We start from the raw sequence: 19,430 nt of genomic DNA on the forward strand, positions 1-19,430 counted from the left end.
GTGCCGACTATGCTGCCCGACTAAACTACAATCTTCCACACGTCCTGGGTCTGTATCCCTCTATTCCCATCCTATTCATGTATTTGTCAAGATGCCTCTTAAATGTCCCTGCTTCCACCACCTCCTCCGGTAGCGAGTTCCAGGCACCCACTACCCTCTATGTAAAAATCTTGCCTCGTACATCTACTCTAAACTTTGCCCCTGGCACCTTAAACCTATGCCCCCGAGTAATTGAGCCTTCTACCCTGGAGAAAAGCTCACCAAAAAGGCTGAAAATGCTGGAATCAATTATTAAGGAAGTTTTAACAATAGAGTTAGAAAATCATCGCATGATCATATAAAGTCAACATCATTTTACAAAGATAGTTTGTCAAATTTATTAGGGCTTTTGAGGATGAAAACAGTAGAGTCATTAAGGTGAACCAGTAGATGTAGCATCCTTGGATTTCCAAAATGTTAACACACAAGATAAAGGCAGATGGGGTTGGGGGGAAAAATACCAACAGGGATGGAAAATGGGTTAATGGACAAGAAGCAGGACATAGGGATAAATGGAGCATTTTCAAGTTGGCATGCTGTAACTAGTGCACTGTCACAAAGGTCAGTGCAGCGGCCTCGCAGTTTAAATCTATATAATTGACTTAGATAGAGATTGAGTGTGTGCATTAAGTTTGTTTACATTTTTTGGGTGGGAATACAAGCTTTAAGAAGAGCCAAAGAGGCTGCCAAGGATATAGAGTGAATGGACAACAAGGTGATAGATGGATATGATATGGGGAAGTTGTGAGTTTATTTGTTTTGGTAACAAGAATAGAAAAGCAGAATCGTTTTTAAAAGGCATGATACCTTGAAATATTGATGCTCAGACAAACTTGGGTGCAGTCTAACAAGAAACACAAAGTTAGCAGTAAGCAATTAGGAATGAAAATGACATATGGACAGCAGTGGTTCAAGCAGACAGCTCACCACCATCTTTTGCTGGCCTTGCCAGCAACGCCACAGCCCATGAACAAATAAATACAAAAAAATATTGCCCTTTATTGCAAGCAGATTGGAATGTCAGAACAAGGATGTCTCGTACAATTGTAGGGACCACACACCGGGAGTACTATGTGCAGTTTTGGTTGCCTAATCAGAGGAAGAACAGGCTTGCCTTGGAGGTGGTAAAGCCAAGCTTCAGCAGATTATGGGTTCTGGAAAGAGAGGGTGGTACTATATTGAAGGGCTGAGCAAACTGGGCCTTTTAGAAGAAAATGGGGTAATCTCAATCAAAAACATACAACATTTTGAAGGGGGTTTAGCAGGTAGACAGAGAGGTTGTTTCCCTTGGTTGGGGAACCTGGAACACAGGGGTGTAGTCTCAGGTTAAGGGGTAAACCATTGCATCGAATCCTCCAGTGTAGAAGGAGGCTATTCGGCCCACTGAGTCTGTACCAACCCTTTGAAAGTCTACCCGACATAGGCCCAATCTCCCTTCACAGTTCCTGCAACCCCACCCGAAGGGGCAATTTATCATGGCCAGTCCACCTAACCTGCACAGCCTTTGCACTGTGGGAAGAAACCGGAGTACCCGGAGGAAATCCACGCAGACACGGGGAGAATGTGCAAACTCCACACAGTCACCGGAGGTCAGAATCGAACCCGGGTCCCTGGCACTGTGTTAGGCAGCAGTGCTAACCACTGTGCCACTTTGCCACCCCATTTAGGGATAAGTTGAGGAGAAATTACTTCACTCAAAGAGGTTGTGAATGCTTCAACATTGAGCATATTCAAGGCTGAGATATAAGATTTTTCAACCCTCAGAGAATCAAGGGATATGGAGCGATGGGTGTGGGGAGTGGGCTTGGAGGGATGGGTGTGGGGAGTGTGCTTGAAGGGACGGGTGTGGGGAAGGGGAAGGGAAGGGGCGTGAAGTTCAAGCAGAAGAAAGGCGATGATAATATTGCAAGCTTAAGGGGCCATATGGTCTATGTGTGCTCTAATTCCTTCTGTTATTTTCTCTGTGAGACCCGAGCTTGGAACAATAAAAGATTACATTTTACAGCCCTTTCTGTTACACTCCAAAAAGCCAGGTGGTAAAGGATAGAACTGGGGTCAATCTTTACACAATTTTATACCATCTATTTGCACAGGTACAGATTATGACCAGCACCGACTAACCCAACAACTGAAGTTTAAGTCAGTGCCTTTAAGGGCAGGTGTGATTCACAGGTTAACATTCACCACCTGCCTGCAATTGGACAGACTTAATATACAATTGATGCTTATATACATGTCCAAGTCAGGATGACGTACAACCTGATTGGAGAACTTGGAAATAATGGTGTTCTCATGCATTTGGTGCCCTTATTCTCGGTGCCAGGATTTCTGGGTTGGGAGGTGCTGCAGTGCATCCAGTAGACATTGCACTAGAGCCTCGATGCGTTAGCAGTCGACGATGATGTTTAAGCCAGGAGTGAGATGCCAATTAAGTGAACTCATTTATTCCAATATTAAACAGTTTAGAACTTAAATAGTTTCTACTTACCCATTTGAATAATGGATGTCTCCTTTGCTATAGAACTTGTTTCTTCCATTTCTGCATCTTTGTAAGAGCAAATTTCACCATAGTAAAGTGCGATTCCAAGCTGAATAATGCGGATAAGCATAGGAAGTTGTTGGTCTGTGATGGAGAGTTTCAAACTTTCAACAAGAGCCTGAATCTGCAAAAATGAAAAAGAAATGGAACTATTTCTACTTCATTTTGGAAGCGTTATATTAGGAGGTACAATTAAAAGCCTGGAAGACAATTGAATTGAAGGGAAATCCAAAACTATTCAATAAAATAAGGAAGAGGGAAGTGAAGAAGGAAAGAGCAGCAAACAGAGAATATGAAAAAAGGCTGGCAACTAACAAAAGGGAATCGGGAACTTTTCTCTGGACATATAAATAATAAAAGGGCAGTAAAAGGAGGGGTTGAACCAGTTAGGGACCAAAAAGGGTGGCTGAGGTGTTAAATGAGTAGAGTCAGACATTTACAGCACAGAAAGAGACCCTTCAGCCCATCGTGACTGAACTGACCATCAAGCAGCTTTCTATTCTCATCCTGTTTTCCAGCACTTGATCCGTAGCCTTGTATGCCATGGCGTATCAAGTGCTCATCGAAATGATTCTTAAATGTTGAGGGTTCCCACCTCTGCCACCCTTTCAGGCAGTGAGCTCCAGATTTCCACCACCATTTGGGTCAAAATGATGTTCCCCAAAACCCCTTTGAATCACCCGCCCGTTACCTATGCCCCCAGTTTTTGAGCTCCCAACTAAGGGGAAAAGGTTTTTTCTATCTACCCTATGTCCTTCATAATTTTATACACCTCAATCAGGTTCCCCCACTCGGTCGTCTCTGCTCCAAGGAGAACAACCTCAGTCTAACCAGTCTCTCTTCATAGCTGAAGTGCTCCAGCTGAGGCCACATCGTGGTGGATCTGTTCTGCATCCTCTCTACTGCAATCACAATCTTGACAACAAAAATTGCACATAGTTCTCCAACTACGGCCTAGCAAGTGTCCGGTACAGTTTCATCATAAGCCCACTTCTTTTATATTCATTCTATGCCTTGGCTAATGAAGATAAGGATCCATATATATCCCAAAGTACTTTGCCTCTCTCTTTACCAAAGAGGAAGAAGCTATCAAAGTCACAGTAAAAGAGGAGATAGTGAGATACTAGACAGGCCGAAAGTTGGTAAATGTGGTTTTGAGAAGGCTGGCTGTACTTGTGTTGATAAGAGACCAGGACCACATGCAATGCATTAGAGGTTGCTGAGGAAGTTAAGTGTGGAAATTGCAGAGGTATTGGCCATCCTAACCATGGTTACCATCCTTGGCGTGACCCCAAGTTGTTGGTGAGATCTGGTGTTGGACCAATAATGTTTTGTTCAAAGTAGCCAAAGTTTGAGATCCAAGACACTTGCTAAATGAAGAAAATCACAAGATTCCACAAGTTTTGAACAAACAAAATTAAACTTTACTATACAAGGTTAGAAAGGTAAAACCAATTTAAAATATCTATCTTACAATCTATATTCAGGGTAAGCATGTGGTACATGAATTAACAAGCCAACAGTGATCAAACATATCACACTGCACAGTAAACACCAAATGCAATGAAAAAAGAATTCATGTACTTCGCAATAACCCACCCAGACATCTCTAACACTGAGTCGACCAATCTCACTGAAACTTCACCCATCTCAAAAGGGTTTCCAATCTTCAACTTTGAAGATCTCACCTTGAAATTCCCTTCAAAAGGCGCTCGGACTCGGAATACTTCAACGATAGCCCACCTTATGGGGTTTTCATCTCGCCTTCCGAAATTCTGTTCTCCTGGGCTCCGAGTACACTCAATCAACAACGTACAAGTACAATTTCAGCTCTTTGGCCGTGACAAGCAGAACATCACTGCTCCCAAGAGGTACCTTTTCCCCAACAGCCTGCAGCATTGAGTCACCAACCTGGGGGTGCCTTCTTGGATCTTCAGGGCTTCTTCCGAGCCCTCTTTGATCGCTCGGGCTTCTCCCAAGCCCATTTAATTTAAAGTATGCGCCCTTTTCTAATTAGATCCTGTTTCTTTGCTACTCTCTTTTTCTTAACCTCACTGGGATCTGTTTCTATCCCATCTTTGTCCCTTACTTGGGACTTACCTTTAAGGACCTCTCCCTGTCGCCCTAAGGGGCACTTCTCGACTCGGGCACTCCGCACCAGTCACCTGACTGGAATTTTCAAGATCTTCTTTTTCTTCCAGAGCCTGTCCTGGGCCCGAAGCATGTGAAGATTCCGAACTACGTTTGTGCAGCAAATTCCTGGCCTGCGTGCATGTGGAAGTTCTGAAGATGTCAGGACTTAGAGCTCCCAATCTTCTTTCCCAACAAATTGCTAAGTATTAGTTCATAACACCCTCTGAACTACACAGACCGGATGGTGCCAGAAGTCTGGAGAATTACAAACGTTACAAACTTGTTCAAAAAACATTGGGCGCGATTCTCCACTCCCACGCCGGTTGGGAGAAATCGCCTGGGCCGCCAAAATTTCCGGGGACGACGGTCCGACGCCCTCCCGCGATTCTCCCAAGTGGCGGGAACGGCCCGGTCGGGTTTCGCGGGCCGCAGGACGGCGAGTCGCCGGAGACACCCAAAATAGAGATTCTCCGGCACCCCCGCTATTCTGAAAGCCCGGATGGTTCGAGCGGCCAGGCCGAAAGGTTGGGTTCCCCCCCGGCGCCGTCCACACCTGGTCGCGGAGGTCGTGGGCGGTGCGTGAACGCTGGGGGGGCGGCCTGTGGGGGGGATCCTGCACCGGGCTTCACCTGGAATGTGGGGTGGCCCCCGATCGGTGCCCACCGATCGTCGGGCCGTCCTCTCTAAAGGAGGATCTCCTTCATTCCGCGGCCCCGCCAGATCCGTCCCCCATCTTCTTGCGGGGCGGACTTAGAGAGGACGGCAACCACGCATGCACGGATTGGCGCCGGCCAAACCGCGCATGCGCGGATGACGCCCGTTATGCGGCGCCAGCCGCGTCATCTATGCGGCGCCGCTTTTACGCGGGCGACAAGGCCTGGCGTGTGTAGACGACGCAGCACCGATACTGGCCCATTGTCAGGGCCTGAATCGGTCGGGACCGGGGCCGTTCCGCGCCGTCGTGAACCTCGACGGTGTTCACGACGGCGCGGCCACTTCGGCGTGGGAGTGGAGAATCCCGCCCATTGGGTGGGTAAAGCCAGCATCTACGGATAAGTCAGTTTAACCACAATGCTGTGAAAGTTTTCAGAAACTACAGCCTGGGCCAAAATTAACAAACGCCTGGAAAATGTGGATTAATTAGCAATTAATTGTTAAAGACCAATCGTGTTTTACCAACACAGAACATACAGTTCAGAAGGAGGCCATTCGGCCCATCGAGTCTGCACCGACCCACTTAAGCTCTCACTTCCACCCTATCCCCGTAACCCAATAACCCCTCCTAACCTTTTTGGTCACTAAGGGCAATTTATCATGGCCAATCCACCTAACCTGCACGTCTTTGGACTGTGGGAGGAAACCGGAGCACCCGGAGGAAACCCACGCAGACACGGGGAGAACGTGCAGACTCCGCACAGACAGTGACCCAGCAGGGAATCAAACCTGGGACCCTGGCGCTGTGAATCCACAGTGCTATCCGCTTGTGCTACCGTGCTGCCCAACTTGATTGAGTTCTTTTGATGAGGTAGCAGAGTTGATGAGAATAATGTGGTTGATTTGGTGTATATGAACTTCCAAAGGTGTCTGACAAAGGCTTGTCAGCAAAAGTTGAAGTCCATGAATTAAAAGGGAAAGTGGTAGTAAGAGTATGAAGTTGACTGAGTGACAGGGAGCAGAGTTGTGACATGCAGTTGTTTTTCAGGCTGGAGGAGGGATACAGTGGAGTTCTTCAATGGTCAGTACGAATGTTGTATTTTAAGTTTTTTCCTTTTTTACAACAAGCATGATGCACATTACGTCAAAATTGTGAAACAATCACATCAGTGGTACAAAGATGGAAAGGTAATAAAGAAACGCAGACGCTGACTGACAAGGATGAGTGATTTTACAGAATGCATAAGCAAACGGGGAAAAAAAATGAACAAAAAAAAAAGTGCCTGGCTGCTCCCAACAGAAAAGTAAGGAAAGTATACATTTCGTCACTGCTTTGTGGTATCATTTCTAAGACAATTATGGCACAGTCCCCAGCTTCTTTTCAAAAAATGTATCAAATTTCTTAATAATACGTGCCCAATGTATATATTCATTCCATTAACCATTATTAAAGAGCAGCATTGTTTCTGTCTTTCTGTCTTCCACATTTTCAAAGTAGTTTTTGCTACCACCATCCCAAATGACACAGCAAGTCGCTCTGGTTCAGTTTTGTTCGCCAAAGCACTAGAGTATCCCAATACAGCGATTTTCAGGGTCGGGGAAATATCCCATTCATATATATCAGAACACCATTGGAATATATCTGACGAAAATCAGTCATGCTTTGGACATGTTCAAAAAAGATGCACGAAGGTGACCTCGACAGATTTACACTTACTACATGTGGCGGAGACTGTATGATAGATTCCATGTATCTTTGTTTTGGAATAATGGAGTCGGTCTCATTTTATACTCAAATTAGTTGGTGCCTGCCGTTTCTGGAACAGGCATGTATTCTTCTCAGGACCTCCTCACATACCTTATCGGAGATCTGCAACATTGGTTATGATATTCAAAAATTTTGTGGACACGGGAAAGGTGGAAAAATGATAACGTAACACCCCTATTCAAAAAGGGAGGGAGGCAGAATGTGGGAAATTACAGACCAGTTAGTTTAACATCTGTTATTGGAAAATTGGACTTAATATCAGGATGTTTGGGAGGCCGAAGCGCTATCCATCAGAGTCAGCATGGTTTTATGAAGGGCAAATCATCTTTGACTAATTTGCTTGAGTTCTTCGAAGATGTAACAAGCAAAGTGGATAATGGGGATCCTGTAGATGTAGTATATCTGGACTTCCGGAAGGCGTTTGACAAGATGCCACACAGAAGGTTAATTCACAAGGTGAGATCACATGGGATATGGAGTAACTTAATGGCTTGGGTAGAAGACTGGCTGACGGACAGAAGACAGAGAGTCGGGATAAATGGGTCTTTTTCTGGACATAAAGTGGGGTGCCACAGGGTTCGGTCCTTGGGTCCCAGCTATTTACAATCTATATTCACGACTTGAATACAGGGACAGAAGGTTCTATAGCCAAATTCGCAGATGACACAAAAATAAGTGGGACAGTAAAATACAATGAGGAAATAGGAACCTTACAAATGGATATAGATAGTTTAGGGGAGTAGGCCAAAATATGGCAGATGGAGTTTAACATGGATAAGTGTGAAGTCATGCAATTTGGTCGAAAACATGTCAAGACAACTTAATATCTAAATGGGTAGAGACTTTGGGGTGCTCCGATGCAGAGGGATCTGGGTGTCCTCGTGCATGAGTCACAGAAAACAAGCATTCAGGTGCTGCAGAAAATAAGGAAAGTAAATAGAATGTTGGCATTTATCGTAAAAGGAATGGAGTATAAAGGCAAGGAAGTGCTGCTGCCACGTGGCTGGCCTAAAAAAGGAGATGGCTAGTCGGCAGGGGGGGGGGGGGGGGAGCAGCCCCCTGATCCGGCTGATAACATGGAATGTGAGGGGCCTGAACGGGCCGGTCAAGAGGGCCCGGGTGTTCGCACACTTAAAGGGACTGAAGGCAGACGTGGTCATGCTCCAGGAGACACACTTGAAGGTGGCAGATCAGGTTAGGCTGAGAAAGGGATGGGTAGGGCAGGTCTTTCACTCGGGGTTGGATGCGAAGAATAGAGGGGTGGCGAATCTGGTGGGGAAGCGGGTGTCGTTTGAGCCGCTGAATATTGTGGCGGGATAATGGAGGTCGGTACGTGATGGTGAGTGGTAGGTTGCAGGGGGTGCGGGTTGTACAGGTGAACGTATGTGCCCCGAATTGGAATGATGCTGGACTTATGAAACGCATGTTGGGTCGGATTCCGGATCTGGAGGTAGGAAGCTTGGGGGGGGGGGGGGGGGGGGGGGGGGGCGACTTCAACACGGTACTGGACCCAGCACTGGACTGTTCCAGGTCCAGCACGGGTGAGAGGCCGGCTGCGGCCAAGGTGCTCAGGGGGTTTATGGACCAGATGGGGGGAGTGGACCCATGGAGGTTTGCCAGGCCGGTGGCCAGAGAATTTTCTTTTTTCTCCACGTCCATAAAGCCTATTCCCGGATAGATTTTTTCATAATGTGTAGGGTGCTAATCCCGAAAGTGGAGGGAACGGAATATTCGTCCACAGCCATCTCGGACCACGCCCTGCACTGGGTGGAGCTGGGGTTGGGGGAGGAGAGGGACCAGCGCCCGCTGTGGCGCCTCGATGTGAGACTGATGGCGGATGAGGTTGTGTGCGGGCGGATTCGGGGGTGTATTCAAAGATATATAGAGGCCAACGACAATGGGGAGGTGCAGGTGGGGGTAGTCTGGGAGGCTTTGAAGGCGGTGGTTAGGGGAGAGCTAATCTCCATTAGGGCCCATAGGGAGAAGAGAGAGAGGAGGGAGAGGGAGAGATTGGTGGGGGAGATATTAAGTGTGGACAGGAGCTCTGCAGAGGCTCCCCGAGGAGGGGCTACTTAGGGAGCGACGAAACCTCCAATTGGAATTTGACCTATTGACTACGGGAAAAGCAGAGGCGCAGTGGGGAAAAATGCAGGGGGCGGTGTATGAGTATGGGGAGAAGGCGAGCCGGATGCTGGCACATCAGCTTCGTAAGAGGGAAGCAGCGAGGGAGATTGGTGGAGTTAGGGATAGAGGGGGGAATACGGTGCGGAGTGCGGTGAGAATAAACGAGGTATTCAGGACTTCTATGGGGATCTGTATAGGTCTGAACCCCTGGGGGGGGGGGGGGATGCGACGATTCCTGAATCAACTGAGGTTCCCGAGGGTGGAGGAGGAGCAGGTGACTGGGTTGGGGGTGCCGATTGGGCTGGAGGAGCTGATTAAAGGGTTGGGGAGTATGCAGGCGGGGAAGGCCCCGGGACCGGACGGGTTCCCACTTGAATTTTACAGGAAATATGTGGACCCGCTGGGTGCGTTGCTAGTGAGAACTTTCAATGAGGCGAGGGAGGAGGGGACCCTACCCCCGACAATGTCCCGAGCACTAATTTCGTTGATTTTGAAGTGGGACAAGGATCCATTGCGGTTTATAGGGGCTGTTTAGCACAGGGCTAAGTCGCTGGCTTTGAAAGCAGACCAAGGCAGGCCAGCAGCACGGTTCAATTCCCGTACCAGCCTCCTCGAACAGGCGCCGGAATGTGGCAACTAGGGGCTTTTCACAGTAACTTTATTTGAAGCCTACTTGTGACAATTAGCGATTTTCATTTCATTTTTATTTCATTGCAATGTGGGTCGTATAGGCCGATTTCGCTCCTCAATGTAGAAGCTAAGTTGTTGGCGAAGGTTCTGGATTGAGGATTGTGTCCTGGGGGTGATTCATGAGGACCAGACGGGCAGGCAGCTGAATACCAATGTGCGGAGGCTCCTCAATGGGATTATGATGCCCTCGTTGGAAGGGGAAGCGGAGGTAGTGGCGGCTATGGACGCGGAGAAGGCTTTCGATCGGGTGGAGTGGGAGTATCTTTGGGAAGTGCTTGGGAGGTTTGGGTTTGGGGAGGAGTTCATAAGTTGGGTCAGACTGCTATACAGAGCCCCTTTGGCGAGTGTGGCTACGAACCTGCGGTGGTGGGAGTACTTTCGGTTGTACAGTGGGACGAGGCAGGGGTGTCCCTTATCCCCTTTGCTGTTTACACTGGCAATTGTGCCGCTGGCCATGGCACTGAGGGAGTCTAGGAACGGGAGGGGATTGGTCCGGGGGGGAAGAGACGGGGACCGGGTGTCGTTATATGCTGATGACCTGTTGTTGTATGTTGCAGACCCAGTGGAGGGGATGCCAACGGTTATGCGGATCCTTAGGGAGTTTGGGGACTTCTTGGGTTATAAACTCAACGCGGGGAAGAGTGAGCTCTTTGTGGTGCAAGCGGGGGACCAGGGAAGGGGGATAGGCGAGCTACCGCTGAAGAGGGCGGAGAGGAGCTTCCGATACCTGGGGATCCAGGTAGCTAGGAGTTGGGGGGCCCTGCACAAGCTCAATTTGACACGGTTGGTGGAACAGATGGAGGAGGATTTCAAAAGATGGGATATGCTGCCACTCTCCCTGGCGGGCAGGGTGCAGTCGGTCAAAATGACAGTCCTTCCGAGGTTCCTGTTTTTGTTCCAGTGCCTTCCCATTCTGATCCCCAAGGCCTTTTTCAAACGGAGCATTATGGGATTTGTGTGGGCGAATAAGACCCCGAGGGTGAAGAGGTTGTTTTTGAAGCGGGGGGGGGGGGGGGCTGGCGCTGCCGAATCTATGGGACTATTATTGGGCGGCCAATGTGGCGATGATCCGTAAGTGGGTAATGGAGGGAGAGGGGATGGTGTGGAAGAGGCTTGAGATGGCGTCTTGTGTGGGCATGAGTCTGGGGGCGCGATGACGGCACCGTTGCCGCTCCCGCCAACAAGGTACACCACGAGTCCGGTGGTGGAGGCAACTCAGAAGATCTGGGGGTAGTGGAGGCGTCATTGGGGTGAAATGGGGGCCTCGGTCTGGGCCCCGATCCGAGAGAACCACAGGTTCGTCCCAGGTAAGGTGGATGGGGAGTTTCGGAGCTGGCATCGGGAAGGGATTAAAAGAATGGGGGACCTGTTCATCGATGGTACGTTTGTGAGCCAAGGGGCGCTGGAGGAGAAATTTGGGTTACCTCCCGGGAATGCTTTCAGGTACATGCAAGTGAGGGCGTTCGTGAAGCAGCAGGTGAGGGAATTCCCGCTGCTTCCAGCACGTAGGATTCAGGACAGGTTGATTTTGGGGGTATGGGTTGGAGAAGGCAGGGTTTCGGCGATTTACCAGGAGCTGCAGGAAGAGGAGGAGGCCTCGGTGGAGGAGTTAAAGGGCAAGTGGGAGGAGGAGTTCGAGGAGGAGCTAGATGAGGGTCTGTGGGCTGATGCCCTGAGTAGGATTAATTCTTCCTCCTCTTGCACCAGGCTCAGCCTAATACAGTTTAAAGTTGTTCACAGGGCGCATATGACAGGGACGGGGTTGAGTAGGTTCTTTGTGGTGAATGACAGACGTGTGAGGTGCTCGGGGAGCCCAGCAAATCACGCCCATATGTTCTGGACGTGCCCGGCGCTGGATGGGTTCTGGAGGGGCTTTGCGAGGACTATGTCCAAGGTAGTGAACACCCGGGTCAAGCCGAGTTGGGGGTTAGCATTATTTGGGGTATCGGACGAGCCGGGAGTGCAGGAGCCAAAAGAGGCCGGTGTTCTGGCCTTTGCGTCCCTGGTATCCCGGCGGAGGATTCTGCTAATGTGGAAGGATGCAAAGCCCCCAAGCGTGGAAGCTTGGATTACTGATATGCCAGGGTTCATCAAGCTGGAAAGGATAAAGTTTGCCTTACGAGGGTCTGTGCAGGGGTTCTTCAGGCGGTGGCAACCGTTCCTAGACTTTCTCGCGGAACGTTAGGTGGAGGTCAGCAGCAGCAGCAACCCGGGGAGGTGGGGGGGTTCTGGGCTGGTGTTTGGAGTAGTGTTGGGTGTTTCCCTATTTGTGTATTTACTGGTTATATGGGGGGTTATTGTACGTTAGGGGAAATCCTATGTATAATCTTTGCTTGTTTTGTTCTTTTTTCTTTTCTGGGGGGGGGGGGGCGGTTGTTGAAAATTTGAATAAATATTTTTTTTTTTGAAAAGGAAGTATTGCTGCAACTGTACACGGCATTGGTTAGACCGCACCTGGAGTGTTATGCACAGTTTTGGTCCCCTTATTTGAAGAAATTGGAGCATTGGAGGCAGTTCAGAGGAGGTTCACTAGATTGATTCCAGAGATGAGGGGTTTGTCGTACGAGGAGAGATTAAACAGTTTAGTTCTATACCCTCTGGAGTTTAGAAGAATGTGAGAGATCTAATTGACGTATACAATATGCTAAAAGGTGTGGATAAAGTAGATGTGGAGCTGATGCTTCCTCTTGTGGGGCAGTCTAAAATGAAAGGTAATAATCTGAGGATAAGAGGTAGCAAATTTAAAACAGATTTGAGGAAGAACTACTTCTCCCAAAGGGTTGTGAATCTGTGGAATTCACTACCCCAGAGTGCAGTGGATGCTGGGACAGGGACAGTGAGTAAATTTAAGGAGGAGTTAGACAGATTTTTAATTGGTAAATGGTTGAAGGGTTATGGAGAACGGGCAGGACGGTGGAGTCGAGGCCAGGATGGGGTCAGCCATGATCACATTGAGCGTGTTTAGACTTGGAAGACTAAATAGCAGGGATATAACATTGACGGCGGAGGAAAGGAAGCCCACTGACAGAGAGGCCGGCCCGCCGATCGGTGGGCCCCGATCGCGGGCCAGACACCATCGGAGGCCCACCACCGGTGAGGGAGGCCCCCACCATTGAGGGAGGCCCCCACCAGTGAGGGAGGCCCCCACCAGTGAGGGAGGCCCCCACCAGTGAGGGAGCACCCCCCCCCCCCCCCAGACCGCCCTCCGAGCGTTCCCGCAGAGTTCCCGCCGGCAGTGACCAGGGGTGAACGACGCCGGCAGGACTCTGTTGTGTCGGAGCGGCCGCCCGGCCCATACGGGTCGGGGAATCGGCGGCCCCAGCAGCTCACGGCCTGCGCCAGCGCAAATGCCGCCGAATCGCGCCCGGGGTCAGGGCGTCGTGGCGCGGTTGCTCCGATTCATTGGCCCGGCACGGGACTCGGAGAATCGCCCCCATGATCTTCACACATCTTCTCTACCGAGTAGCACTACACTCCGGTATGCTTCACCCGATGCCTGTGACTATGCATTTACATTATGTATTTTAGGTTTGCTCGATGTATTTTATTTTCATGTACAAAATGATCTGTCTGAGCTGCACTACTTTTCACTGTACCTCGGTACTCATGACAATAAACAAATCCAATCCCCCCCCGTTCACCTTTTCCAAGGCAGTGGCAACCCATTCCTACCCCCCACCTGCACAATCTCCCCAGCAGCCTCCTGTCGCCGTAATGGCGGCAAGCCTTTGCCCCATAATTCATATACCACCCACTTTATGGCCCTGGAAATCTTCATACAAAATCCAATATCAGGCAACAGTCCCACATTCAACATCCATCCCATGCACTGCGCCCAAACTGCCTCCAACACTAAGTCCACCAAGTGCGGCAAATGGTCCAAAATAACCACTGTCGAATACTCTGCGTTTTCCACCCCAGGGAGCAGGGTCCGACCCATGACAAAAACAAACAATCCTGGAGTACACTTTGTGTAGAGAAGAGTAAAAATGAAAACTCCTTGCCCCCTGGGTGCGTAGACTGCCACGGGTCCACCCCTCCCATCTCCTCCATGTATGTGGCTAACACCTTTGCCATCCCTGAAGGGGCTAGCGATCTCGGCCTGGAGAAATCTGACTTCAGATCCAAAACGCAATTGAAATCCCCCCCCCTAAAATCAATTGATGCGTTTCTCGTTCTGAAATTGCTGCCAACAACCGTCCCATAAACTTATTATCCCAATTCAGGGCATATGCGTTCACCAACACCAAGGCCTTCCATTCCTGTGTACCTGTAACCCATCACACAGTGGCCCTTCCTCTGATCGGCCAAAACTGTCGCCGCCTGAAAATTAACCCTCTTGTTAACCAGAATCGCCACCCCTGGGGCCTACAGTCAAACTCTCAATGGAAATTTTGGCTCACCCAGCCCTTCCATAACCTGGTCTGGTGCCGCACCCTTAAGTTTCTTGTCGGAACACCACAATTGGCCCCAAAACCCTTTAAATGGGGAAAAAAACCTCCTGCCCTCTTCACAGCCCCCCCCCCCCCCCCCAGCCCCCGCACGTACTTCTAGATTTTCCCATGAGGGGAAATATCCTCTCAGCATCTCAGCTTTAACAAAGAGTCATCCAGACTCAAAACATTAGCTCCCTTCTCTCTCCACAGATGCTGTCAGACCTGCTGAGATTGTCCAGTATTTTCTGTTTTTCTCTCAGCATCCACCTGGTCTGGTCCCCCTTCATAATCGTATGTTTCAATAAGATCATCTCTCTTTTTCTAAACTCCAATGAGTGGGTATAACTTGCACAACCTGTCGCAAACAACAATTCCTTAATCCCAGCAATCAGCCTAGACAACATTATCAGAACTGCCTCCATTGGAAGTATATTCTTCCTTAATGGGCAGCACGGTAGCATTGTGGATAGCACAATTGCTTCACAGCTCCAGGGTCCCAGGTTCGATTCCGGCTTGGGTCACTGTCTGTGCGGAGTCTGCACATCCTCCCCGTGTGTGCGTGGGTTTCCTCCGGGTGCTCCGGTTTCCTCCCACAGTCCAAAGATGTGCAGGTTAGGTGGATTGGCCATGATAAATTGCCCTTAGTGTCCAAAATTGCCCTTGGTGTTGGGTGGAGGTGTTGAGTTTGGGTAGGGTGCTCTTTCCAAGAGCCAGTGCAGACTCGATGGGCCGAATGGCCTCCTTCTGCACTGTAAATTCTATGATAATCTATGAATTAATTAAGACCCCCAAAACTGGAAATGAGGTGCAGTCTCGTCAATGTCCTGTGTAGATTTAGCAAGACTTCCCTACTTTTACACTCAATGCCCCTTGATGAGCTGTTGCTGGGTCAGAATGGGTAATGTTATAAAAGAAATACCGGTTCTCAGAGTTGGCATGGATATTTGGTCAGAATCTCATCCCAGACACCAAAATTGTGAACCGTCTATTTCAGCCACAAATTATTGCCAGGCAGTGGGATGAATTCAGTGGCTAGGAAATAGATTTTCCAACCATTATCAAAGACACTAATAACTTTAGTCTTCCGGATAGTTAGTTGAAGGAAATTTCTACTCATCCAGTACTAGATTTTGGATAAGCAGTTTGATCATTTAGAGATAGTCGAAGCATCAAAAGAGATGGGAGTGAATGTGTTGTCAGCCGTGGAACCTGGCATTATTTTTATATAACGTTGACACGGGGCAACATGTAGATGGAGGCGAAAGATAGATCCTTGGAGGCCCCCAAAGGTAGTGATGCAGAGCACAAAGGAAAACTATTGCAGGTACAACAAGATAGATAAGAATGGAACTAAGGCAACTGCAGTTCCACCAAGCTGTAACACAATGGAGGAACACTGGAGAAGAGTGGTCTCGTCAGTGTGAAAGGATGCCAACAATCAAGATAGATGGATACGAACAGTTTACCATTCTCAATGTCACATAAGGGTGTCACTTGCGATTTTGACAAGGGCCATTTTGGTCCTGAGACATGTGCAGAAACCTGATTAGACGGATTAAAACATGAAGATCCAGGAAAGATAGGCATGATTAGGTCTGCAACAACACATTCAAAGACTTGTGGAGAGGACAGAGGGTTGGAGTTGAATTGGAAGCTTGTATGGGGAAGGGTCCAGGAGTGTGTTTTTTCCTTTGAAGGGGGAGATGACGGCTGGTTTGAAAGGGGATCAGCATTTCAAGCTCTTGCAAATATATTACTCATCATGAGACTCAAGATATGGGCTATATCTCCACTTCATTGTACCATAATATTGGTTCATTGCCTTTTTGCAGAGCAGATATCGGGTGAAAGAACAGATGAATTCATTTGTTTTGCTTTGATACAACAGTCCAAAATATATAAAATATGAATGGTCAGAAACCTAAGACCATGCCATTCGTTGGAAATAATAAGCATCTGTCAAGTTATATGTTTGATTAACAGTTCTTTGACCTTTTTAACCAAACACATATTTACATTTCCTTTGTTACAAACCTTATAGAAACAGATAACTTTTAAAGAGATCTGAACTCCCAGTGACCAACTCAAAGGATAACATGACAAGATTTCATGCTTTAAGAATTTTCATGTACCAAACACACAAAAAGTACCTGACTAAACAATACCCAACAGGCAACTAATACACTAAACTACAGAAAAGATCCTAACATGACCAAAGACCCTATGACATGCTTATACATCACATCGCACTCTCCGTAGAATTCTAGTCTTTACACGAGCCAGTGCAAAGTTCCCCAGCTTCCAACAGGTTCACTTCTTCCAATTTGACTGAATCATGAAGTCCAGTGCCAGTCAAAAACCATTTCCCTCAGTCTTCCAAGAATTCCTAAACCGACTTCCAGCAGCAAAGCTCGTTCTTGGACATGCCGAATTGAATCTTCCAGCATCCTTATATCTCGAAAACTCTTCTTTGACCAGCAAACGTTTTCCCACCAATATCCTGCCTGCCGGCTTACAGAGAACAGCCTTTTTCTCTGCTATTCAGACTAGCTGCTTCTTTCCGGTCTCTGTCTCCAGGCCACTTTCTCTCGTTCTCTCGCTTGCACTCGCTCTGTCCAGGGTCGCTGAATCAGTAAGTCTCCGCACAGCAAAACCAGCTACTCCTTTCTTTATGTGCAGGTGTGAAACCTGGCATTTGAGTTTCGATAGGCAATGCTCCGGGTCTCTGGACCATCCTGCAACCTGGTCATATGATGATAATGATCTTAATAATAATCTTTATTGTCACAAGTAGGCTTACATTAACACTGCAATGAAGTTACTGTGAAAAGCCGCTAGTCACCACACTCCGGCCTGTTTGGGTATACTGAGGGAGAATTCAGAATGTCTCACCTAACAAGCACGTCTTTCGGGACTTGTGGGAGGAAACCGGAGCACCCGGAAGAAATCCATGCTGACACAGGGAGAACATGCAAACTCTGGACAGACAGTGACCCAAGCCGGGAATCGAACCTGGAACCCTGGAGCTGTGAAGCAACAGTGCTACCCACTGTGCTGCCATGCTCTGCATCACGAACCAGCTGTATAGACAAGTGAGCTAAACTGGTTGTATATATATATACACATATATATATATACATATATATATATATGTGTGTGTGATAATTATATCCAAAGTTCAACCCAATAAAGTATAGTTCGGCTGTGATCTTCCTTGATTTCAGATGACATGACGAGATCAACAAACGTACATCATAAAACTGAAACTCAGTTAGATATTCTGTTTGACCTTTGGCCTTGCTGCAAGCTACCTAGAATCGATCAAGTAAGGCACATATGCTGGGTCAAAAGAAAGGTTGGCCTGTATGCGGTCTGAGACAGTGAACCAATGAAAAATATGCAAAGGACCCAAGGCATTTCAAATGTGTAAAAAAAAGTACATTTCTTCAGTATCAACACGGAGACAAAAAAAATGATTTATTGCACTAATGTGCTGACATGCCATGAGAATTAAAGTTACATGCAGGTTAATTCAAAGCTGGCAACATGTTACAAAGCTGTAATTCAATCAAGCAGTTCTGATGATGTCCAACTGCGAGAAAGAAGCTTGAGCAGTTTATAACAGTCTGCAGCATTCCATAATGAACTACAGCCTTAAAGTCAATTGCAGTGACCATTAAAACTACTGCGATTTTTTTTTTACACCAAAGACATCAAATTGTTCAAACTGATCTGTAAGCCTAGGATCACAGGTCCAGAAAAACATGCATCAATAAACAATTTCTGTGCTGGATTTCAGAAAACTAAGTGAAATTAATTTGGGTGTTCGAATCTAGTTACTAACTGATGTGAATGTATCACAAACTATTAAGCAGCAGGGTCCACCAGTTATTAACAACCTTTTGAAAGAGGAAATACCTCTTCATCTCAGTCCTAAATGAGGCCCATTATTTTTAAACTGGGTCCCCTACTAGATTCTCCCCACAAAGGGATTTGCTCAGTTTCTAAGCCCACTAAGAATCTTATGTTTCATTCTTCTAAACTCCAATAGGCCCAATCGGCTCGATCTTTGCTCGGAAGGGAACCCTTCAATGCCAGGAATCAACCTGAACTTTCTCCAATGCATGCATCAGTGAGAAATTGTGTTTGTTGGGGTTAGTTCCTCAGGGTTGTAGTTCAATGTTATGATAAATTTAAAGAACAACAACATTTTGCAGAAATTGAATTATATTTAACTCGCAATCATCACTACTGGCCAAGATGACATGAATTGATCATTTCATCAGGTTAACAGCGAGTAATCCAAATTGGATCACTTCTACAAGCTCTGGCCATTGGCATCATTTACAAAAAGTTTAACTGAAAAATTTGGAAACTTTAAAAATAAAGTTTTCTCTTTATGAAACAGTTGAATCAGGATTACACAAACATAACTCAAGTGAAATGTTTTTATGATCGCTAGAACATCTGTGCACGATGTATTTAATCTTTGAGCGTGAGACCAAGATTTTGCCTCTTGAGATTTCACATCAGGCAGAAAAACAGAATTCAGAAATCTAGAGAGTCCTGTATCCACTGAGGAACCGAAAAAATGTTACTTTTTCATAGTCACTAAAACCAACCCCACCCCTCTCCCACCTTCCCACAATCCCCTCCCCCTCTCAACTCTACCCCCAGAGAACCTGGGATCACAGAACTTTGGGTTTACGATGGGGAACTATGATGATCACAGTTAGTCATTCCATGGCAAGTAAAATTCATTCTTCCCCCCATAAAATCTGAATTTATACAATAATCTAATCAGGTTGATCCCTCGGAAGCATTCTGATATTCACAATTTATTAATAAGTCGTACAACTAGTCAGAGTGATTAGATGAATGTCTTTCATAAACACTGCCAAGAAGGCAATTTTGAAATGCCCTGATTTATCTCAAAGATTTACATACGATTTTTGCCTTGACTGGGTGCTTGAAAATTACTTTGGGTCATCGACGGGACAGCTGCTCAACAGGATCTGAACTCTTCTATGTCAAATATAAAACTTGT

At 47.3% G+C, this 19,430-nt stretch overlaps 1 protein-coding gene across 6 annotated transcripts in view; it reads right to left on the reverse strand.

Moving 5' to 3' along the window:
- Positions 1-19,430, reverse strand: part of LOC140385858 (intermembrane lipid transfer protein VPS13B-like) — a 1,311,478-nt gene that overhangs the window by 1,155,287 nt on the left and 136,761 nt on the right. For all 6 annotated transcript variants that reach the window (XM_072468452.1, XM_072468451.1, XM_072468450.1 and 3 more), the window contains exon 7: positions 2,528-2,702. In XM_072468452.1, the coding sequence (XP_072324553.1) occupies positions 2,528-2,702 (175 nt within the window). The remainder of the gene's footprint in view (positions 1-2,527; positions 2,703-19,430) is intronic.

This window comes from Scyliorhinus torazame, chromosome 11 (assembly GCF_047496885.1).
Source record: "Scyliorhinus torazame isolate Kashiwa2021f chromosome 11, sScyTor2.1, whole genome shotgun sequence".
Classification (NCBI taxonomy): Eukaryota; Metazoa; Chordata; class Chondrichthyes; order Carcharhiniformes; family Scyliorhinidae; genus Scyliorhinus; species Scyliorhinus torazame.